This window comes from Colletotrichum higginsianum, chromosome 6, assembly GCF_001672515.1.
Source record: "Colletotrichum higginsianum IMI 349063 chromosome 6, whole genome shotgun sequence".
Classification (NCBI taxonomy): Eukaryota; Fungi; Ascomycota; class Sordariomycetes; order Glomerellales; family Glomerellaceae; genus Colletotrichum; species Colletotrichum higginsianum.
Window position 1 is genome coordinate 688,341 of NC_030959.1, and position 23,782 is coordinate 712,122.

General features: G+C 40.7%; 5 protein-coding genes across 5 annotated transcripts; 1 reads left to right on the forward strand and 4 right to left on the reverse strand.

Annotated features, from left to right (window-relative positions):
- Nucleotides 1-10,019: 10,019 nt before the first annotated feature.
- CH63R_08620 (Integral membrane protein) lies at nt 10,020-10,891 on the reverse strand (the record flags this gene model as incomplete). Its single annotated transcript, XM_018303594.1, is given in 2 exon segments — nt 10,020-10,036; nt 10,051-10,891. 2 exon segments carry the CDS (start codon nt 10,889-10,891, stop codon nt 10,020-10,022), a joined length of 858 nt encoding a protein of 285 aa, XP_018155617.1.
- A 2,369-nt stretch (nt 10,892-13,260) lies between these two features.
- CH63R_08621 (uncharacterized protein) lies at nt 13,261-13,812 on the reverse strand (the record flags this gene model as incomplete). Its single annotated transcript, XM_018303595.1, has 1 exon — nt 13,261-13,812. The coding sequence occupies one exon, from the start codon at nt 13,810-13,812 to the stop codon at nt 13,261-13,263; it is 552 nt and encodes a 183-aa protein (XP_018155618.1).
- Nucleotides 13,813-16,062: 2,250 nt separating this feature from the next.
- CH63R_08622 (Amino acid transporter) lies at nt 16,063-17,313 on the forward strand (the record flags this gene model as incomplete). The annotated part of the gene is made up of 4 exons (XM_018303596.1): nt 16,063-16,190; nt 16,264-16,419; nt 16,476-16,905; nt 16,981-17,313. The coding sequence occupies 4 exons, from the start codon at nt 16,063-16,065 to the stop codon at nt 17,311-17,313; spliced, it is 1,047 nt and encodes a 348-aa protein (XP_018155619.1).
- A 552-nt stretch (nt 17,314-17,865) lies between these two features.
- CH63R_08623 (Serine threonine protein kinase) lies at nt 17,866-20,550 on the reverse strand (the record flags this gene model as incomplete). Its single annotated transcript, XM_018303597.1, has 4 exons — nt 17,866-18,830; nt 18,888-19,674; nt 19,733-19,838; nt 19,895-20,550. The coding sequence occupies 4 exons, from the start codon at nt 20,548-20,550 to the stop codon at nt 17,866-17,868; spliced, it is 2,514 nt and encodes an 837-aa protein (XP_018155620.1).
- Nucleotides 20,551-21,450: 900 nt separating this feature from the next.
- Nucleotides 21,451-22,409, reverse strand: CH63R_08624 (uncharacterized protein; the record flags this gene model as incomplete). Its single annotated transcript, XM_018303598.1, has 2 exons — nt 21,451-22,174; nt 22,234-22,409. 2 exons carry the CDS (start codon nt 22,407-22,409, stop codon nt 21,451-21,453), a joined length of 900 nt encoding a protein of 299 aa, XP_018155621.1.
- Between the last annotated feature and the right edge of the window lie 1,373 nt (nt 22,410-23,782).

The following is a 23,782-nucleotide window of genomic DNA, read 5'->3' on the forward strand; positions in this document are numbered from 1 at the left end:
ATTTTTAAATAGCCTCTATATAACTAAATAACTATTTTAAAAGGGATTTCAATTTCCTTTAGTAGATTATAATAATTATTCTAATTATTCTTTTTAAATTTAGTAGTTAGTACTTACTTTTATTATAATTAGGAAAGTACTATTGCTCCTTTTAGCTCCTACTTTTACTAGTAGGCAGTTAGGCTAAATTAGTATTTATTTTAACTTTTTAGCTTATAATTCTTTTTCCTTTTTTCTCTTTTTCTTCTTTATTCTCTCTAAATTATTAAATAAGTAAATTATTATTTGTATTAAATTTATACTTTTATATTATTTTATAGTTTCTTTTAACTATTTTCCTACTAATATTTAATTTTTAATATATAGGAATACTTAAATTAATTAATCCCTTTAACTCTTTTAATTCTACTCCTACTAAAATTAAGAATTCTAATAATTCTAACTTTTTACTTTTTATTTTTAACTTCCTAATTTATAGAATATTTACTTCTACCCCCCTATAGGAAAGTAAGGAAATTAAATTCTATTATTCTTTTAGTCTAATTCCTTCTCTTATAAATAAAAATTCTAACTATAAGTTCTTTTATTTGCAAAGTAGTATAGTAGCTACTAATTTTTAAATTTTAAATTTATTTAATAATATTATTCCTATTATTTATTCTACTAATACTAATTACTTTATCTCTAATAATAATAATTCCCTATAACGTAGTTCACAAGTGAGTGAGCCACACAAGTGAGTGAGCCACTTTTCTAGAATTTCGTACAACCTACTTTTCCCTTTATTTTTCTCCACCTACAACTATGGTACAACATTCAAATGAAAGCGATTTAGTCCTAGCGCTAAATGCGCTCAGATCCGACCCAAAATTAAGCGTGCGAAAGGCTGCATCTCACTACAAAGTATCTCGTGCAACCCTCCAACGACGATACCATGGCCAACCTGCCAGACGCGATATCCGACCACCCTGCCAGAATTTAACCTCGTACGAAGAGGAGACCATTGTACGATACATCGTTGACCTGGATTCGCGAGCATTTTCGCCACGCCTTAGTGCTGTTCGAGAAATGGCCGATCGACTGCTTCGCGACCGCGGCGCGCGACGCGTCGGAACAAACTGGGCCTCAAACTTCGTACGACGACGACCTGAGCTCCAGACGCGTTTTAATCGAAGAATCGACTATCAGAGAGTCCTCTGCGAAGATCCGGACGCGTATCGCGCGTGGTTTTCCCTCGTACGAAACACAATTGCGAAGTACGGGATAGACGATACCGATATCTATAACTTTGATGAGACTGGGTTTGCGATGGGCAAGATGTCCTCTGAAATGGTTGTTACAGCCTCTGAACGACGTGGCAAGCCAAGAGGAGCACAACAAGGGAATCAGGAATGGGTTACAGTAATCCAGGGCATTGGGTCGTGCGGCTATTCTATCCCGCCGTACATCATCTTTGCAGGCAAGGTCCATCTTGACTCCTGGACGTGCAACAGCCCCCTCCCACCCGACTGGGTAATTACACTTACAGAAAATGGTTGGACGACAAATGAGAAAGGCCTAGAATGGGTACAGCACTTTGATTTCCATACAAGGAGTCGTACGAAGGGTGCTTACCGCCTCCTCATCCTTGATGGCCACGAAAGCCACCATTCTGTCGATTTTGAGCTATACTGCAAGGAGCAGAACATTATTACGCTCTGTATGCCCCCTCATTCATCGCACAAGCTCCAGCCGCTTGATGTTGGGTGCTTTAGTCCCTTAAAACGGGCGTACGGCCAAGAAATTGAGGTCCTTATGCGGGTGCACATTACGCATATTGCAAAGGAAGACTTCCTCCCAGCCTTTTATAAGGCGTACGACAAGGCAATGACAACATCAAACATTCAAGCAGGCTTTAGAGCAACTGGCCTTGTCCCGTACGATCCGGAACATGTGATTTCACAGCTAGATGTGAAGCTTCGTACGCCATCACCTCCAGGTTCTTCTGCTGGCTTACCAGCAGCTTGGGTCCCAAAGACGCCAAACAACCCAATTGAATTCGATTCACATTCTGATTTTATTACGAATCGCATCGTACGACATCAGAATAGCTCCCCAACGTCAATTATTGGGTATATGCAGCAGCTGAAGAAAGGAATTATGGTGGTAGCCCATAACCAGGTTTTGATGCAGGCACAAATGACTGAGTATCAAGAGGCAAATGAGCGTATGAGCCGCCGTCGCCGTACGAAAAAAAAACAGCTTCAGAAAGGTGGAACACTTACAATCAATCAGGCAAAAGATATAAAGTCTCAAATTGATGTAACAGAGCAGTTACAGGTAGAAACAGGTCAAAGTAGTGGTCGTGCGAGGAGGACAGAAACGCGCGCGCGACGATGTGGCATCTGCGGAGAGACTGGACATAATGCTCGCACATGTCAGAAAGTTGAATCTACCTCTGAAGAAGAGGATTCTAAATAGTTTAAATTAATTTAAGGCGTTGTGGTTGATTTCTCTTACACATTGTTGTACGGGTAGTAGAAAAGTGGCTCACTCACTTGTGTGGCTCACTCACTTGTGAACTACGTTATTCTTCTTTTAGTAATACTAATTCTTCTAATTACTATTATTCTAGAGAGAAGAATTAACTTAAGTCTCCTATTATTAATTATATTTCTAAGTATATATACTATTATAAGGCTAAAGCTACCTCCTCTATTAGTATATTTACTAGTCTTAAAATACTTAAGCTAATTGCCCCTTTATATTAGCCTCTTCCTAATTTTATTCCTATAAATAAGCTTTTTAAGGAGTCTAATTAATTAAAATAGGAGAAGAAAGTATAAGCTTACTATTAGTATTAGGAGAAGTATTATTATAATTAGTTTATTTATATAGAAGAGTAGAAATTAAATACTAATTCTAAAAGTACTTACTTATTTCCCTATTTTTAGTAGAAGATTCCTCCCTATTTAATTAATTAAATCTTAATTATATTATCTCTAATTAGCTCTTCTACTAACCCCTCTAGTAAAAATAATAATTCTAGTTAATTCCTTAAGAATAAATTCCCCCTTAAAGAGGACCTTCTAATTTAAACTCCTTAGCTATAAAATACTACTAGTAATAATCCCTCCTACTCTACTATTCCTAGTAGAGATAATCTTTCTACTAGTAGTACTAGTAGTAGAAATAGTAATAATAAGGAGAGTAAGAGTAATTAAATAGAGGATAATACTAAAAATTATACTAGTAAGAGTATTAATTACTGCAATTTATTATCTAAAGAGGATATTTATTTTACTCCCCCTCCTAAAGAGAAGCTTATTCCTAAGGGTAGTCTTAACTTAAAGTATTCTAGAGGCTTAAGTAGTTATTTACTTCCTATTTCTAAGTAATAGTACTAGGAGAAGTATAATTAAAAACTGCAAGAGGTACTTAAAGGCTTAGTTTAAGCTATTATTTGTATTAGTTGCATTAAGAGTACTCTTTATAATAATTCTAAAGGGGAGTATTATAATAGAATTTGCAAATCTAATAGTATCTCCTAGAAGTATATTTAATACTACTAGAGGAAGATTATTTATATTTCTACTCTAAATTATATTTAACTAATTATTTTAAATTTCCTAGCCTTTATTTACTTAGAGAAGCTAACTAATAAGTAGCTTTATATATATTTTATCTTTCTATTATAAATTGTCCCTTACTAATTAATATTCCTATAGAATAAGAAATTCTATAGTAATTTAATTTATTATATATTAAATACTACTAGTCTTAAATTTAATAAAGTTAAGTTAAATAGAGAGTCTACTACTATAAATATACTTGCAACTAGTTATACAATAATTAAAAGTAGCTTTACTCTAATTAATTTAGAATTTTAAATTCTACTTATTAATACTATTCTTCCAATTAGACTGTATTATTAAGAATATACTAAAATGCAAGTTACTAGTACTCTACTCCCTCCCTTTAGGTTAAATATTCTACTTAGTAGTTAATTTAGTAGAAATTAGAATTAAACTAAATTCCCTCTAAGTATAATTATTACTCCTATAACTCTTATTCTTAAGGGACTTATTATTTAAAGTAAGTAGTTAGCTAAATTATATACTATACTAGTTATACTTATAACTTTATTTTCTCTATCCCCTATAATAGTAAATTCTATAATTACTTTACTTAATAAGTTTAAGTAGTTAGTTTACTATAGATAAACTATAGAGTACAATTACTATTTCTTTTTAGAATAAGTATTTAGAGAGGAATTTAATTTAAATAGAGTTCTTAAGTAAGAGTTTACTTCTAAATACTTAATTAATTAGACTATAGAGTTATTTTACTTTTTATATTTAAGCTTATTAGTTAGGAGGAATAATTTTCTTAATTAGAATTTGTATATTAATAAAATTTAGAAGTAACTTAAAGTATTTAAACTTTACTCTTAGTAGGTTCTTTATTAATCTATTTACTAGTATATTATTTATTAGTATATAGACTACTTTTAAGCTCCCCTTACTGTATTCCTACTTTAACTATATATTCTAAATATTAATATATTAGAGCTTTATTAGTAAGTACTCTCCTTTACTTATAATTAAATAAATAGTTTACTAGTTATTGCAGTAGATTTTCTATATATCCCCTATATTTAGAAGTATATTTCTAAAGAGCCTTTTTAATGTAATTATCTCTTTCCCTATAATTTCTAAGTTTAGTAGTTTAGCTTTAGTAGTTAAAGTAGTAACTATTACTTATTAATTTACCTTCTACTAAATAAGTCTACTAAATATTAAGATAATATAGCTTTATAATAATTTTTATATTTTAGAGTTATTTGTAAAGGAGGTATTAAATGCAATTTGTAATACTAATACCCCCTTAGTACTACTAAATATAATTCTAAAGTACTAAGTAGTATATAAGTATTATATTATCTAATTTACTACCTAAATGTAAAATTTAAATAGATTTATTAAGAATTATAATATAATTGCAAATGCAAAAGTAATATTTAAGTAGACTATAATTGCAGTATATAGTATAAATTCTACTTTCTCCTAGTACTTCTTTATTTCTTCCTTTATAGTTTAGCCTTAATTCTTTTTAAAGTTAATTATTAGTAGTAGAATTACTAGGGATAGTTTATCTACTAATTTAAATCTATTAGTTATTTTTTAATATACTTATTATAAATAAAATAAATTTTCTAGAATATTCTATTATATAGGACTCTAATTCCTAAGTAGTACTCTATTAGACTCTAATTCTTTATCTTATACGCCTTTTTTAGCTTATTAATTACTTTTCTCCTATTCTTTATATTAGTCTTATAGTATAGAATAAGAATATTATTTATAAAGAATATTATATAGACTTTTCTACTTAAATTATAGAAGAGATAGGGGTCCTTAGCTAAGGGGATAAGTCTAATGCACTTTAGTATTTTAGTAAATTCCTTATACTATAGAATAAGTACCTCCTGTAATTTATACAGTGCGCATTTTAATTTAATTAACTTACTTAGAATTTTATATTCCTCTAGAAGTAAGTATATAACTAGAGATTTATTCTTAGTTGTATTAAGGAATGCATTTATAATTTTAGTAAGTATTCCTCTAAGTTAAATTATACTATAATTACTATTACTATATAGAAAATTTAAGCTATAAGTATAACTGCATAAGTTAATTATAAGGGGTCTACTAATTGTAAGTCCCCTCTAATGTATATTCTTACTTTATATTATATAAGAAATTTATTTGCATTTACTTTATATAAGAATACCTATTTAAGTAGAAGTAGCTTTCCTTCTATATTATATTTATTAATAATAATTTAAGTACTCTTATTATATAGCTTTTTAATTTCTTTATTATAAGCTTAAAAGAATATCTTTCTTAATATTAGAGTAAGTTTAAAGATATTTTTCTAGTAGTTAGGAGGTAGTAGGAAGTCTGCAATTTAAATTTTAAGTAATTGTAAGTCCTCTTTGTACAAATTCTACTTTTACTAATTCTATACTCTTCTTACTGTACTTTAAATTGCGCAGTAAAGAGTTATATACTCTTAGATTAATTCTTTATATACTTTCTACTAATTAAGTAGGTATATATTAAAAAATATATTCTAATTATAAATTATAAGCTAGAGTTTCTCTTTAGCTTATATAATTGTATTATAAGATAATTAAGTAACTTATTATAAGTCCTATTCTAGTAAATTACTATATAGTATTATATTATTTTAAGATTTCTCTATTAGTTTCGTTACTTAGTTACTTTACCTCTATAGTAGAGTATTCTACTTTTAGCTTATAGTATACTAAGTATTTCCTACTTATAGCCTTACTATAGAGAGTACCCCCCTTATATTACTAAGTAGTTTTTCTAATTTAAAGTTGAATTCTCCCCTATATAGTATAGTACTATAATATAGTTTAACTAGTAAATTATTAGTATATATATATATTACATTTTATATTACTTCTCCTATTAGAGTAAGTAGTATATTATTTTAATATAATTCTCTAGAGTTTATTTCTAGTAAGCTACTAGGCTAAGTACTTTCTCTTTAGATTTTACTAGAGATTGTAAATTCTAGTATAAAATTTAATTTACCCTATTAAACTCTTATTACTTCTAGTATAATTATTAGTATAAGTATTATATCCCCTTAACTACTTAGTACTAAGTTTATAGTATTCTCCTTATTAGTTAACTTATTAAAGAGATTAAGTAGGGAGATATTTTCCTTATTTAATAGGTATTTACTTTCTTCTATTACTCTAAGTATTTTAAGAATTAAATTTTTACTTAAATTAGTATTTTCCTTATTTAGAATTTTATTTAGAATATTCTATTAGAGTGCAAAATGCACATTTTTAAGCAAATAAATCTTTATTTTATTAAAAGTAATATTATATATTATAATTACTTATTTAAGGGATAGAATCTATATTCTATATAGATTATATATATTTAGTATATATTCTATAAAGTACTTAATATACACTTAGAGAACTACTTTAAATTATTTTCTCTCTAGACTCTACTCTTATTTACATTTTAAGAAGTACACTTAGTAGCTATAAATAAAAATCCCTCCCTAATAGGAGTATAAATTCCTTATTATAAATATTAAGAATAATAGTAACTACTAGTAGAAATATTACTTATACTATAATTCCTCTACTTTATTTAGTAAGTACTAACTAGAGTTCTTATAGGGGCTTATATTATATAAGAAGACTACTATAAGAATGCATTCTAACTACATTTTAAGTAAGAAGCTAATTAAAACTATTATTTTAAGTACTCTAATTATAATTTCTTAGTTAGCCCTTTTTAATCCTCCTACTAGTTCCTTTATATAGAGTAGAGAGAGTTTAATTTTAATACTATATTCTTTTACTTATTTCTAGTATACTATTTCTCCTATAATTGCAATTAGAGAGTATTTAATATTGTATTAAATCTTATAAATTAAGAGACCTCTCTACTTTTAAATTTACTTTTTAAAGTAGTATATAGAGGAAAAGACTTCCTTAGTAGTCTTACTTACCTTTAGGAAAATAAAGAACCTACTAGAGTACTTATTTTTAATTATAAGTACTTATATACTACTATTATACTCTTTTAAGTAGTAGAATAAGTCTAAACTAATTCTATAGTATAATTATATTAATCTTCCTTCTAAAGTATATTTTAAAATAACTTTTAAAGTATATATTATTATATAGTACTTATATTTTAGTCTAATTAGTCCTTTAATTCTTACCCCCTAAGTATTTAATACTAAATACTTTAGAGTTTTAATTTTAAAGTAGCTAGCCCTCTTATACTAAATTTTAGTATTATTAATATAATTACCCTTTAGATTGTATAATAGTCTTATTCTTCTTTTTAAGTATTATTTACTTAGTATTATAATTCCTATAGTACTTATAGGAATTTTAGAAAAGTAATATAAAATAAAGTTATATTTAAAGAAGATAAAGTTATACTTTCTATTAAGCTTCTTAATAATTCTTAATAATTTTATATTTCTATACTAAAGAGTATAATTAAGACTATAATACTATATTTCTACTTTTTAAAGTCTTACTTTTAAAATAATATTAATATAGAAGTCTTTAATATAAATAATATTTTTAAGTATAAAGTCCTATAATTATTTTCTATTTAATTTTATAAGAGTATTTTTAAGTAGTTACTTCCCCTTTCTCCTAATTAGAAAAGTAGCTATTCCTACTTCTACAAACTTATTCTTTATATAAAGTATATAGAATTCTAGAATTAATAAGTTAATATTATTAATTAAGTAAGTAGTACTATAGTTATTAAGAACTATAGAGTCTAAGAGTAAATAAAGTCTAAAGGAGCTATAGTTAAAAATAGCTAGAGTACTAGAGGAATTTCTAATTTTAGAGTCTAATAGATTTAAATTAATACTAATACATACTACTAATTCTAGAGCTTTTTAGTTTCCCCCCCCTTAAGTCTTATTCTTTAAATTATACTAATTATTACTAATTAATTTTACCCTTAAGTTAAACTATTCCTCTAATTCTAAGTAGGAAAGAATATTAGTAGCTACTTTCTTATTAACTCTTACTTTTAGGAACTTTTTAAATTATTCTCTTAAAGTAACTTCTACTTTAGAATACTTATAGGGTTAATAGGAATAATAGTCCTTTTAATTATAAGAATACTTATAAAATATCTTCTTTCTACTCTAACTCTTTTTAAATTGCATTCCTTAGTAGTTATTTAAGTTATTTAAGTTAAATTATTTAATAAGGAATATATATATTCTACTTATTTTACTTTTATCTTTTATAATTATATTCTTATACTATAAGGAAATAAATATCTTACTAAAGGTCTAGAGGGAATAAATTTTCTCTCTAGTCTATTTATTTTTAATAAATTGTATAAGAGTATTATTTCCCTATATTAGGGAGAATTTAAGACTAATTACCTAAAGGAAAATCTTAATTATTAAAATACCTTTTATTTTAAGTATTTTATATTACTTTATTTAGAGGAAGACTTAGTACTATTCTGTATACTAAATAGTAGAGTTTATATTTAAGTTAGCTTTTACTAGAACTCTATTATATTCCTCCTAAGTAATTATAAGAATTACTAATTTATTTAATTTAAGTATATATCTTAAAATAATAATAAAATTATAAAGTAATACCTTCCCCTTATTAAGAAGTTCTATTTATACTAATTCTAGTAGGAATTAGTTAATAATTACTCTAATTTAAGTATATAAAGTAAGAATTACTTTCTTTCTCTCTTTCTACTAGGCTTCCTCTATAGTTTTTACTTTATAGTAGGTATTAAATTATTTAATTACTCTAAGTATAATTTCTTAAGTGCAATTTACTTTATTTTTTCCTTAATTAATTTCTAAAAAGTATTTACTTAAAGTTAGGAAATATACTAGAATAAATATATTTAATTAATTTATTATTTCTACCTCCTTTATTAAATTAATATACTCCTATACTTCTAGTTTAGAGGCTTAAAATTTAAATGTAATATACTATTATAGCTATTATTATTTTATAAGTAACTTAATAAACTTATTAATAGTAGTTATTGCAAATAATATATTAGTATTTATTAAGAAAAATATATTAAGAGGGTAATAGTACTTTAAATTATAGTTTCCTTAAGGCTTAGAGTTTAAATATAAATTTTTTAAGACTTTAGTATTTAATATAATAGTAGGGTTTTACTTAAAGAGCTAAGCTTATAACTATAATAAGTACTATATATTTAGAAATAAGAGAGTAAATAGTAGTTAATTTTTCCTAAGATCTATTCTATATAAAAATTTAAATTGAAATACCTATAAGACTAATTATATATTACCTTTGCATAACTTATGTAATTTAATGTAACTTACGAAGTAGTTCTACTTTACAACAGATTTTGAACCTATTTCTATGTCTGCAATCTACACCTCCTCAAAGACTCCCTAATGACAAAGCCTGTTTGCCGCCCGGTTCCGCGCCTTCAAGCGACGTTGAACGCTGCGGCTTGCGACCTTGCTCATTTGCAAGCCTCCTCCCCAGCTTGAATCTCAAAAAGTTGACAAACGCCAACCCAGTGTACGTAACGGGCACGTATCTTGCTCCTCTCCGTATCCACCACAGCGCCACCCTGGCCGCCCACCTCGCGCTCACGAGCCCTGGCCCCATGCTGGAGGCGAACGCGGCCGGGACGATGTGGCGGTAGTTGAAAGTTTCTTCGTCGTAGAAGGCCCTCGCGTGGCGGACAAACGCCCTTTTCGAGCCGGTGTAGGTCTGCATGTCGCTCGTCCAGGCCCCGTGGAGTTCGGCCTCGCTGCCGACGTACCAGACCTCCGGCAAGAGGCCGAGCTTGCGGCGGCTGCAAGACTCTCTGAAGATCTCGATGATCTTGACGGCGGACTCGCAGTTCGCCTCGAAGTCGTGCTTGCCGTTCTTGGAGCCGTGGGTGAGGATGAGGACGTCGGTGTTTTGGAGCGCCGACTCGAAGTAGGAATAGTCGTCGTACGCCCAGTCGATTCCGAACTTGGGGGCTGAGATGGATCGCACGCCCTCCAGGCGGAGCTGTTCAGCCAAAGCCTGCCCGAGTGCTCCGCTAGACCCTGTCATCGTCACGCGCCGGCCCCTGAGTGAGACCGCGGTGCCCATCCACCAGTCGAGCAGGCGTGTCATCGACCCGAAGTAGTTGAGAGGGTCGATGTGATGTAGCGCATGGTACTGAGGCCCAACGAAAAACGTGAAGGGGTCTTTTGGAAGTCGCGGGTAGGGAATATGATTGGAATCGTGGCCGGAGTTCCAGGCAACCACAGCTGTCCGAGCAACCTGAAGGAAGAGTACCAGGATCAAGTCCGGTGCCATGTCGAGCGCGAGTCCGCGGAATGCCAGGAGACAGAATGTCCAACTCATTGAGCTCCCGATCATCTGGCACAACAGCTCTAGTGTCAGGTGCCATATGAGATTTTGAGAGCGAAACCGTTCATTGTATCTCAAGTTGCGGTCAAAGTACTGATGGTGGATGGCGTGCGCTTTTGCAAGCAGCCGAAGTACCCGGAACCGAGACCGCTGGGAATGGTGAGCCAGCCAGTGGACGCTGTCATAGAAAAAAGACCCGGAGAGAAAGTGAAATACGCAAAATGATAAGCGTTGGGTAAGGCTCCCCACTGGAAATGGTGTCCCAAGATATGGAGCGAAGGACATGATGATGCTTCTTGGTTCTGATGAAGCCAACGGCAGTGGTTATTTGAGCTGTTTGAGACAAGACCCGGATTCTCTCAGGCATTTATGTTCTCCCGTGAACGTCCTCGAGAGACCCTTTTCCACGTCACAGACACCTTTGTTCTCTCAGGAAATTACCCTGGAGATCCATTGCAACAAGCCACTGTCGTATAGGGAACGAGTCACGACTACTATTCATGGCGGACTGTGCACTTCGACGGGCTGTGTAAAGACCCGCTGCTGGTCTCGTGTCGATACGCATCCCACCGCCCAGATGATGCGGCCCGATACCCGTCCCATTGATGTCAGTGAATGGAATCCGGCACGAAAAGACACTGCCGCGTATCTTGACCATAGAGGTTATTCCCGCTTATAGTACAGTTTTAAAATGCTTTAGCTCTCAAAGCACTCAGCAAGGTGGTTCGGCAGGCAGTAACCGCTGTTGAGTTTGGCAGAAGAAAAGTGTGATTCTTGCCGAGGACACAAAGGCCTTCAGACGACCGTAAAGGTCAGCGAACCCTCTGAGCTGGTCACCTAACTCCACAGAACCAGGTACTACCTTGTGAAGGGTTTCATTTCGAGGAATTCCCAACAGGTAGAAAGGAGACTCTGTAGTTGCCAAGAAGGCGTTGCGCATTGGGTTTTAGGCATCAGTCAAACGCCCTTTGAGCAATGAGCATGTTTGCGTCAGCAAGCTGGCAAGCCAAAAGGACGCAGAGCCGGAAACACCAGGAATGGGGTATGCTCCCCGGAATTATTCCAGGGGGGTTTCGTTTTGTCAAGGTTTCCGCGCAAAATATACGCGTACCGCTGGTTTGAACCGAAAATCAGGACTCCGGACCACAAAATCTAGCCTCTCGGAGTTTTCCTGCCAGAACTAGTGTCTGTGGGTTCTTCTCCTTTTGATTTCCCCTTTCCTAGGCGCATCATGAGGGGTAAAAAATTGGTAGTATAATCGTTTGCTAAGTGTGTTGTCCAGAAAAAGTCGAGGGAGTCTTGAGCTAGCCCTGTGAACTTGATCAGCGGTAAATTTCAGCCTATCAAGGATCTCAAGCGCAATCGGATCCTGGAAAAGACCCCGACTTGTTGACGGCCTGATCAGAGGCAGGTCAGGGCGTTGGTATACGCTTTTTTTTTTGGAGGGACGTATCTTGGTATCATATCGTCGGTGTCTCAGTCCGAAGGTTTCGTCGACGGAGAGTGTCATGTCGAATTGGAGATGTCGAAATGCTGCTGCCTAGGACCCAATGCCGGTGGGACACACAACACGAGCAATGGGTACTTCACTTGACTCATTTCGACTCACACTAAAGCCGCGGCCCTCGTAGGAGGTTCAATTAGCGCGGCTATGGACTCTAGCAAATGCCCTCGGTGCTCCAGCAGTCGTGCACAGCCCCAGCCCGAGATTAAACCCCGTTCAAGGTGGAAAAGACATCAGCTCATACTACAACGAGATGCTTCTTGGGTTATGGAAAGCGTTATTGAATTTTGATGCCACGAATCGCGAGAACGATGAGACGCACGTTCTGCCGTAAGCTTCATACATGGATGAAAGCATTTAGAAATCGAAGTCGCCCAAACTTGGCAACGGTAATATTTTGGTAAGAACAATCAGTAAATCAAGGTCTTTCTTTAGCAGTTTGACTTATTTGAACGTGGCATAACGTGCATTCCAGATTAGTTTAATCTTCAGTCCAAACAACGGTGTAATTCTCTCATGAGATTGGTCCCACTAGCTCGGCCTGGTTGCTGGCTACCCCCGGTCGATCAATTCTACTATACTGCTGCCTAAAGAATCTGCTACTGTCGGCGGAAACCTGGTGTGTGAAAATTGCTACGTGGAGAAGCTTGGATGAACTAGATCTTCTGGAAAGGATGGGACCGGAATTTTGATCAGATATGTTCGTGTATCAATGAAGCAAGCATCCCCTGAGTTCACTCTTCTGCAACTACGAACGGCCCCATGTCCTCAACGTATATCCCAGCAGAGACCTTGCCTCTTTGAATTCGCCTTATTCTTTATTGCCAAAAACACCATTGACATCCAACTGGTTCGCTGTGCCGTTGAGAAAGTCGTCATACTCAAACCCGTCAACCAGGTCCCGCTTATCCCTGATGCCGCAAATCTGTTTTCCCCCACACAACCTGCAGGCGTATTGGTCGCAGTTGCTGAAGTTGTCCGTCAGGCAAGTATCCCAAACCGTGCATTGGCCTCGACAGTTGCCGTTCTGGCCAAAGAGGCAGCACCAGTTTTCAGGTTTGGCAAGAGTCTTGATCGACAATTTGGCCGAGTATCCGTTGTTGGTGTTGGTGACTCGGCCAGATTTCCCGTACTCCCCCATCTCGATCTTGAACTGATGGCACTGCACCGTGCACCCCTGGTCGGAGAAGGACTCCCAGCTGCAGGCAGGACAGATGTAATAAGTCCTGTCGTCGTCCCAGATTTCGATGCTGAGGCTATCTTTCTCTGGCCATGGCGCCTGAAAGTGACGTGCATGGATGCGGATGCATGCCTGGACATGGACAACGGCGCCAAGCAAAAGGGTAATGTATTGAAGCTTCATTGTTTTCGCTGGGAAATGAGAAAAGGGGCGTTGCTATTGATAACTTGAAAAAAGGATTCGCAATGTAGCGATGAGAGTAGCAACAGAGTAGGGCAGCTACCCAGGGCCGAACACTGCAGGTCGGATTTGTGGTCGGAAGGGGTCTGTTCTGAGTTGATCTCTGACTGTGATGGGCAAAGATAGTGCGACGGTCCAGAGGAGACTCACGGCCTATATATAATACCAAGCCCATGTCACGAGAGCTTCGGGTCGCCTGACCACAAGAGGGCTGTGACAATCACGACGGGCGATTGAAGCGGTATCTTGTTGGATAACGAGAGAGAATTATCAGCCCACTCACACCCTCAACGCAGTCAGCTTACATCTTCATTATCTAAAATCTTGTTAGGAAAGACTGAGCTAAACTTGTCCAGAAAACACGCGTGACCTACATCATGTTGTGTTTGGGCCAGCAGTCGATATGTTTTGATGAAATATAAAGACAAGTTGACAATTTTTTCAAACCATCAGTTTACAGAACTATGTAAAGCTTTCTTCACGGAAGAAGTATTTCATCCTACAGTGTACCTTGGAAAGTAATCCAAGACCTAGAGATTGCACACGCACCGTGTCGTTCCAACAAGGTACACAATGTTTCTTCTTGGACTTGCCTAGAATGAATCAAACTAGCGAGGGACTTACATGAAGAGCCAGTCTAGACAGTCAAAATAGGAAATTCTGACCCTTTCTTCGGTTAGAGCGATGTAGTCCATAAGCACTCTCCCTATTCGAGAAATCCAAAGAAAATTAGACACAGTCTGTTCCGTTCTTGGTTAGACAGCAATCCTGCAGGATGAGATAAGGGTTAAAAGAAACCCTCGGATGGGGGCTTCAAAAAACCATATCAAATCAGGCGTCTTCGAGCCTTGTAAGGGTACTCTTATTGCTTCCGTGTTCGGCACACAGGAAGGACACAAGGCAGGTAAAGCAAACAAAATTTCTCATTTCAGCATCTACCCCGCTCAGTCACCACAGAACTGTCCCCCACACCCCCTCAAGATCTTGAAGTAAGGCTGTCCTTAACTTAGCAAGTATCTGGCTTTTGTTAATGATGTTTCATTTCTAATCGACACCAGATCCTAACCCGAGGTGATGCATATCTTGGTGGTGCAACGGGGCACCTGCTTCGCTATACTGATTCTCTTAGTCATCATCCATAGCTACTAAAGGTTTAGTTATAGTAACGTTATATGAAATCGAGTTGCATACCAGGAGTCTTTAGGACATGTTACAGTCTTTCAGTATGAACTCAACCTATGTGACTAGACTTGGAAGGAGTGGCAGCTTTTTGTGTAAGCAAGCCATCCAAGCCACAACTTTACATTCAAAGTGCCCACAGGCTACGAACCGCGGTGCTAACAGCACGAATTGCGTGCGGTCCATGACCAAGTTATTATCTACGTAAGAGTACATGACCATAGCAAGACATTCCAAATTAGCGAAGACACTCTGAACCGTGAAGAGGAACGGTGTCGTACTCCTTGAGAGAGCCTGCTATGGGTTCGGGTACGAACGGGGCTATCTATCTAATCGCTGTTGCTGAGCCTGATTACGAGTACTCGGGTTCCACCAGAGAAGCGAATACAATGTGGGATTCCGGACCCGAGTCTATCTTACTCATCTGCAAGATAAACGTCCAGTAAGAGAAGTTCCGTGATGCGAACACCTCCACGATGCAGACCCTATTCGTTGAAATAGCCGTCTTTCAACCCCTGCAGGCCCAGAGTTTCGGTATGTGGGAAGCTGTTCAGGAAACTGGGGCCCACAAGATAGAAATTAGCATCCCGCTCTCGGTCTACTTCCACGCCAATTGTAGCTTTGGGATGAACACCACTTCATCAACATCCCTGTAGTACGCCACTCTATAGGCAACTCGAAGGGAAAAGCACGGTGGTCGGATCTTTATCTCAAGCATCGCTAAATCAACAACGGGATCTGTGGAGCCTCGCGTAGCATAGCCGACATCTTTCGTGGCACCTTCGCAATCCTTTGCGTAGATGGTGGGTACCCGAAGTCCGAGACCCCGGAGGATGATTAAACATGACATGTAGGTCTGAAGGGGACAGGGGGGCAGACTATGGTATTTGGCAAAACCGTCTTCTGATAAGTATGGGGGAACCCAAGGAATCTTGCACATTGTCTCTTGCCTCTTTCACTGTTAGTCTTTTTGCAGAACTCTTCTGGACTGCTGCAACTGTGTCACTAATCGACATGAAGTGGTTCACCCTTTTTAGCCTGGCTTCGGCAATCGGCTTGGCTGGCGCCTCACCTCTGTTCCCTGCCGGCAACGGAACGTTCTCGAACTCGGCTTGCACATCGCTGAATCAAAGAAAAGCATGGTAAGTTCTGTCACTCGATGGAACATCTTCTCATACACATTAGTCTCGCTTCGAAGCTAAAATGTTTCTCCAGGCATACTCTCGGCAACGATGAAAAGTCCGAGTATCTTCAAGCAGTCAAGTGCTTGATGGACTCCCCTGCCAAGAGTGGCATCACCGGCGCGAAGACGCGCTACGATGAGCTCCAATGGTGCCATGTGGTCCAATCGAATTTCATCCACGGTGTCGGGTACGGCCTCCCTCCTCGCGGCATGACAAAAGACAGATTGCTAATCTCAAATGCAGTGCTTTCCTTCCCTGGCACCGTCTCTATCTGCGTCTGCAGGAAATGCTCCTCCAGGATGAATGCGGCTACACTGGGGCGCTCCCATACTGGGACGAGCAGCATGATCTCGAGGTTTACGGAACACTCGACAAGGCCTCCGTTTGGGGCGCCGACGAGTTCAGTTTCGGCACCAACGGCGTCAACACCACCAGCGGGACCAACTGCGTCGTCGACGGCCCCTTTGCCAACACAACCCTGCGCATGGATCAGATTTGGGGCGTCAACTACTACGACGAGTACTGCTTGTCTCGTGAGTGGAACCAGACGGCTTTCACGTTTGCCAACCAGTCGTATGTCGATGTGTGCTTCGAGAAGACGAACTACAACGAGGCCAATTTCTGTTACGTTGATTCGCCCCATTCTTGCGGTCATTTGGCAACCGGCGGAACTGTAAGTATCTTCTTACACTGGTTTACAGATGTCCCATTCATGTTGTACGATGGAAACTAACAGCCGGTCTCTCAGATGGAAAACCAAAATGCTAGCCCTGGTGACCCCCTCTTCTTCCTGCACCACGCCAACCTGGACCGACTTTGGTGGGATTGGCAACTCGCCAACCTCTCATCCCGCCTGACGGACATGAGCGGCCAACTCATTCCTCCGACATTCATTATGGAGCAGAACCGCTGGCTTCCCCCCTCCAAAGCGTACCTCGACTATGATGGTGATCCGGGCAACGACACCACTCTGAACCACGTGTTGTGGATGGCTGAAATCATTCCCAACAAGACTATTGCGGATGTCATGGATCTCAGAGGCGATGTCATCTGCGCCGAGTACGTTGTTGCGGAGAAGTAGTTATATAATGCGCCATGGGATAATCACTGCAATCTGCAGGGTGGCGGATATTCTGATGCCGAGAAACGTCCTCGTCAAGCCTTTGAGATTTTGACGGAAATAGAAACTCGTAATCCAAGCCAGCCGATTGCGATAGTCCTCTGCCATTTTTGTTCTTGCATTGCTCACTCGCATGTCATGAGACTTCATCAATAAGTCTTGATAAATCGTTAACTGGATATATGCTTCCTTCATCCCTCACCTAGCCGCCTACGGAGCCGTACACCTTAACAATGACTTTATTTCGGCCCCTTACGTTGACGCTTTCCACTAAATCCATTTGCATGGTAACCATCAATACAGTCGGATGTCTATTTGCAAGAAAACCTGTCAGCTAATATATGCCTGATGCAATCATACTCCTGATCAAAGTCAAGTTCGGGTTGGGTTCTGAAGCCCCTCCCGGAATCGAGTTATTTTCTCAACGTTATTTTACAGCCAGTCCATGTCAATGGCACGCTACCATGTCTACCATGTCAAAAGACATGGCATCCCGAGCCCCGTTGGTATCAATCAGTTGCCAGGTCTTGTAGTCTGCCGCAATCCCCTTGCTGTGGCTTCAACTTCAATCGCAGTGCTGACTCCTGCTCTCCCGGAGGTTGTTGGGAGTCTTGCAAGCCTGGAAAAGGCATCTTCCTCCGACAATTTGGCCAGCCTCTCCTTCTGAGCCTCTTCATCCTTCCTGGCCTGCAGAGCCTCCTCCTCGCTTACATTGACATATGCGTTCTGTGGAACGTCCATCTTGATTTCATCCCATCGAAGGCCCTGTCGACGATCCTTTTCCTTCTTTATGTTGTCGCTCAGCTCAGTAGTCGCGTCGAGCTGAACAGTATACATCGGATTGCCATTCTCTCCGGACTTCGGTGCCATACCGCCGGGCTTGTAGAGCGGGATGGCTCGGCAGGCGGCAACCAAGGCGCAGTGGAACCTGTTGCTTCTTTGAGAGCGGAGCTTGTCGTCGGACCAGTTATTGCGGTGGGTGAACGCCAACCGGAGCTCCATCTTGTTGAGCTCGTGGAGGTTGACCACGTTCAGACCCAAGCTGTCCGGAACGTAGTCCCTCGAGTTTTGGGTCAGGAACTCCTCCAAGATTGTGCGCAGGCGGACGATGTCCTTGAAGCCGGTCTTGAAGTCCACGAACAGGGAGACGCCCTGCCGGTTGATTCCGGACCTCGAAAAGTTCTCGATCCGTTTCTGCGACAGCCGTTCGTTGGGGATCTGGAGGTCGCAGCCGTTGTCGAGTCGCCGGAAGACGGTGTACAACAGCGACTGCCGCTTGACGAGGCACGTGGTGCCGTTGGTCGAGCTCATGTTGTAGACGTTGACGACATCGCCGACGTCGTAGGGGTGGTCGAAGAATACGAAGACGATCCCCACGAGAAGATGGTGGAACGTGCGGCCAACGGCAAACGAGAGGCCGATGGCGAGACTGGAGAGGATGGTTTGAATCTGCTTGATCGCCGGCACATAGGCGACCACTGCAGCACGAGTTAGCCCTCGATCTTCTCGGTAGAAAACGCATCGTCCTGGCTTACTGATGAAAAAGATCATGACGCTGGCGAGTATCAGAAGGCAGAACCAGTCGAAAGTGTTGATGCAGTGGTCCATGTTCTCCATGTTCTTGTAGACCTGGTGCCGCGTCCGACCACCCTCCGTGACGATCCCAATGAATTCCTCGACTCGGATGTCGGGGCTGTTGTTCTCGTTCAACGTCTTGAAGATCGCGACCGCTTCGTGTTTGCGGTAAGGGCCAAGAACCTCGATGATGTCGTCGACGGTGAGGCCTGGTTTGCCTTCGGCGACGAGGGAGAGCCAGATTCGCCGCGCCAAGGCTGCAGCGGACACGGGGTTGGCCCACGCGCGCTCAATCACTGAGTAGGTGCTCGCTGGACGCAGCCAGTGGGCGTTGGGCTCGGCGGAAATGAAGTTTCCGAACAGACTGGTCATCTTGTACCCGTCGATGCCCAGCCGGGCGAGGTAGCTAGAGACCCTGACACGGCCTGGGTCGTGGGAGTCGCCTCTAGCGTTGCGGATGAGCATGTCCTCTTCGGCAAAGGGCTCTCGGTGTGGCGGGTGCAGAAAAACCGAGGCGTCGTACAAGGCGATCAGGGCATTCTGGAGGTCTTTGGTCCGAGCGATCTTGACGTTGTCGCCTCGGTAGTGATAGTGGACCGCGATGTAGGATATGAAGAGCTTCTCGAGGAAGTAGAAGCTTACCCAGAGCGTCATCTGTTCCAGGACGTCCGCGACGGCATCGTCCCAAGCGAAGGTGTCTGGGGCTTTGTTGATATTGACGGCTAAAAGCTCGTTCTCGTTGATACACTGTGGGCGAGGCGGGGATTAGGTTGGGATCGAAGACTGGGATGTTTGGGAGACTGACAGCGGCAAAGAAAATGTAAGTGACGACCGTGGTTCCGAGGAAAGCAATTGGTCGCCGCATAAACTTGAGAACTCGCCAGTATCTCTGATGGGCCGAGTTGGTGTACCTGGAGAGATTAGGGATGGCTGTACAAACCAGATTCATGCGAGACTGGGAAGCTACCTTGCGATGAACCTGAAGAGGTATGGAAGTCCTAGGCCAAGCAAGTCGGAACCGACGGCTCCCAGCCAAGTGACTTCTAACCACAGGCAGATGTAAAACATGAGGTTTTGGTACTGTTCCGCTTCGATTCTTTCAGGGGTACTCTCCTCTACAACATCGGCGTCGTTGCTCAGAATGATGATGGGGACAAGAAAAGCCACAAAGACGACCACTGCGATGACGGCATAACGAAAGGCCCACCAAAAGAGCTCCCGTCGATACCGAGCCACGGTAATGGGCGGCATGTGTTGTTGAGAAACTTGTTGGGCGCTCTGATAGTTGTCGCGGCTTGGGATCTCCCGCGACTCCGGACCAGATTTGTATGCTTTGGACTCTGTCCAGCGCTTCGGCGAAGACTCTTGTTGCATCATCGGGGCGTTGTGAAAAGGCTCATAGGGGCTGTATGGCATGTTGAACTGAGCCGAAGAACCGGACCCGGGAGTGAGAGGCTGGGACACTGGCGGAATTGGCTGAGGATGATCTTTGGCAGAGGGCGTTGGATAGCTCGGCGGCAAGCTGTCCTTCGATGTGCCATCCATTCCACGGTTCTTGCGAGGAAGATGCAGCCACGTCAATGAAGAGCGTCGTAAGCAATCCGGTGTCTGATTCGAGGTCATTCATTTGGGGGACATTCGTCTTGTTTTAATGACTTTGCTGTACAATCGAGGGTCAGCCACATTCTGAGGGCCCCTCCTGTGATTATGCCTCGACACAAACCGTCATCCGCCATCCATTTCCCGGATTCGGGGTATCGACCTAGACTAATGCGGCTCTCAGATTCACGGATCTTCCACTTAGAGGGGCAGGATTCTAGTTCGCTGGACCCAGCCGAAAGGACCGTGTCTGCCGTCACACGAACAAGCTTCAAAGCGCCGCTAGTTCCTAGTGCGGATGCACTTGATCTCTCATTGAAGCGACTACCAGCGCAGGAAGTAGTCCATTTTCAGTAACATGTCTGTCCCCACACTTAATTATGCGCTCGGATCAACCTGTTGCCTTGTGGCGTAAGTATGGAACGCTGCTCATCAACTTTGGTTCGAAAATTTCATGCTGCCGTCTCGAATGACGCCACAGGCGTTAGTTATTATTAAAGAAGTTTCAAATTTTTTGAGCACAAGAGCCTCTAGGCAGCCATTTTATTCTTTTGTCTTGGAAATGAATTTGTTCAAATGCCGAGATTCCTTCCGTTCCTTCTCATTTGATAGTTCTAGCAGACAATTGTGATATGCAGGAGGGGCTGTCATCGGCCATCAGGGAGGATGATGCTGCACCTCCAGCATCTAAACAATTTGAAATAGAGCAGAATTGATTTGTTTGTCCTAGTATCAATGTAGATGAGTTCATAATGGAGAAGGAACAAGTTATTGATACTAATTGCCCTCAGGCGAGCCACCCTGCGTTATTCCAGCCAAAACACCCATGTGGTGAAACTGACACACAGTTCGTTGTTCACGACTGAAACCCTGTTTCTATCTACGAGGAAAAGGTCCTTAAAAAAGTTTGAGCCGTCCTATAGCTTATAGATAACCGGCCATACCGCCGCAGACGTCTACAGACTCATAGTTCAGACCGAATCCGTAGAGCTCGGGAATGATACGCCAGTAGAAGTTCGCATTGTGATCGGTCTTGGCAAGCCCGATGTAGTCTTCCAGACGGTAGTTTTCTGCAGCAATTGACCACGCAGAAGCAATGTATCCCGACATCTCCTGCTGGTGGCTGCGCGTAAGAAGGGATTGGGCGCGCGTAGTGTATGAAATCTTAAAGCCAGTAGCACCCACGCACTTGCTGAGATCCCGAGAGGCCATGGCCGCCTGTTCCAATGCGGGCAGGTGCAGGACGGTATTATTGCCCTCAAAGTAGTTAGCAATAATCTCGTGCTTTCTGCCCGTCTCGCTATCGACAACGCCGCTGAAGTGGATCCGGGTCAAGAGTTTAGGATCGCCGTCGCGCCTCTCAAGTGCTGCGTCTTCGGCATCATGGGGCAAGACCTCAATGGAGGCATAAACCAGGCCGCTGTCGATGAACGCACTCTCCCACCCCTGCAGCATGACATTGCCAAAGTCACCGTAAATATCGCGTCTCATACCAGTCTCGGGTACGGCCCCGCTGGTGTAAGAGGCGTATGAGTAGATCGGCAAGAAACCGAGCCGTATCGCCTTTGCCCAATCCTCGCAGTTCAGTCCGCCGGCAAGTCGACAGACAACCTCGGCCAGATCCGATCCTGTTGACATAGAAACGACACTAGAGTGGTTGATCAGAAACGGTATCAGCAGGAGCGTCTGGGGCCCATGAAAACTTACGCGACCGCGCTGGTGCCAATGGTGCGGAGGGTGTGAGCAATCTTCTGGCAGGTGTTCGCACGTTCTTCCAAAGCGGCCTTTACGGCATGTACCTTGTTGACAGTCCGAAACTCGACAACGGTTTTGGGCCCTCCTGCATCCACCAAAGGCGCAGCTACGGCAAGCTGGCCAACCATCAAGGCGAAGGCAGCAGAAACAAGAAGCTTTGTGGTGACTCTGATGGCCAAAAAGACGAGAGATACTTGGTATAAAGCAGATCAAGAAAAGAGGTTTGCTGATAAGATCGGATTTGATGCTGGGGTGAGCTTGGACGGGTATAAAAACGGTAATGAGGAGCTTGTCCAGTATTTATGTTTTTTTCTTGAGAGACCTTACAGTCTGTTTCAATCAGAAGAAGCTTTTGGTAAATCCAACCCGGAATTTTGAATACTGTTCTTGTCATACAATTAAGGCCTATATCGCTACGCTAATGTCTTTCTTTCTCTTAGGTTGGATGTTTCAACAAGCCACTTTGTCTGTTTGAGAAATAAGACTCCACAGCACACCATTGAGTATACTGACTGATCTCTTTTGATCATCCAAGTTCCTGAACCTACGGCTATCTTGTTGCAATGCCTGCGAGGTTACGGGGAACGACGTTCTGCGACCCACCTTTGTCGTCTCATTCCCGCATAATTCATGGTACGTATGGGTTTCCAACCAACTGTTATATCCACAGTCAGCCACTAAATTGCTCATAGGCTCCCAATTTAATCCGGGCTAACGAATTTCTCGGCAACTTACTTCAGCGGGCCTAAGACGATACCTTTTGCTATGCATGGTACGTGTTGGTCGTCAACCAACAGCTGCATCCACACTGCCCCTCAAAGTGCTTCTAGCAACCTGTCACATTACGTCCTTGTAATCTTTTAGGTTGTCCACTTCCTTCGTTACCGGGTTCTGGTCTATGGAAGATCCTTTCTTGAAAACTACATCACGACCTAACGGGGTCAGCCATCCGATCTCAGATGTGGACCAATGCGGCCTCAAGTCCGCGGCCCGATGATATTTTGCAACACCAAAGTACGAAGTTCTTGGATGCCGCCAGATCCAGATATGAGGTTTTTTGAGAGCATGTGTTTTCGTCTGCTTCGATGAGGTACTGGGATGAGGTCCTAGGGCCAGTCTTGTTTTCATTCTCCACTGTCCACAATCACGAGCGTTCCTGTCGGTTGTCCCTCTTTTGTTGTGATGTGGGCCTCAGCGCCACCTTCCGGGTCCCAGCCAAGCCGGTAGCTAGATCCGATCGTTGGACATATGCATACTGAATGTGCTTAAACCAGTATGAAACCACTTGCTTCATTCGCAAACTTCAATCTCCTTCATCGCTCATGAGCTCAAATGACTCAACTGATTTTCTCAAATCTCATGGATGCTCTAGACTCGAATCTGATTTCCATCGCCACCAGTACTTTCAAAGTACAGACATCTTACGAACCCTGTTATGGCACATATTCGAGGGCAGTCTACTGCCGAGCCACGAGCCGAGTTGAGTGGCTACACGGTTTCA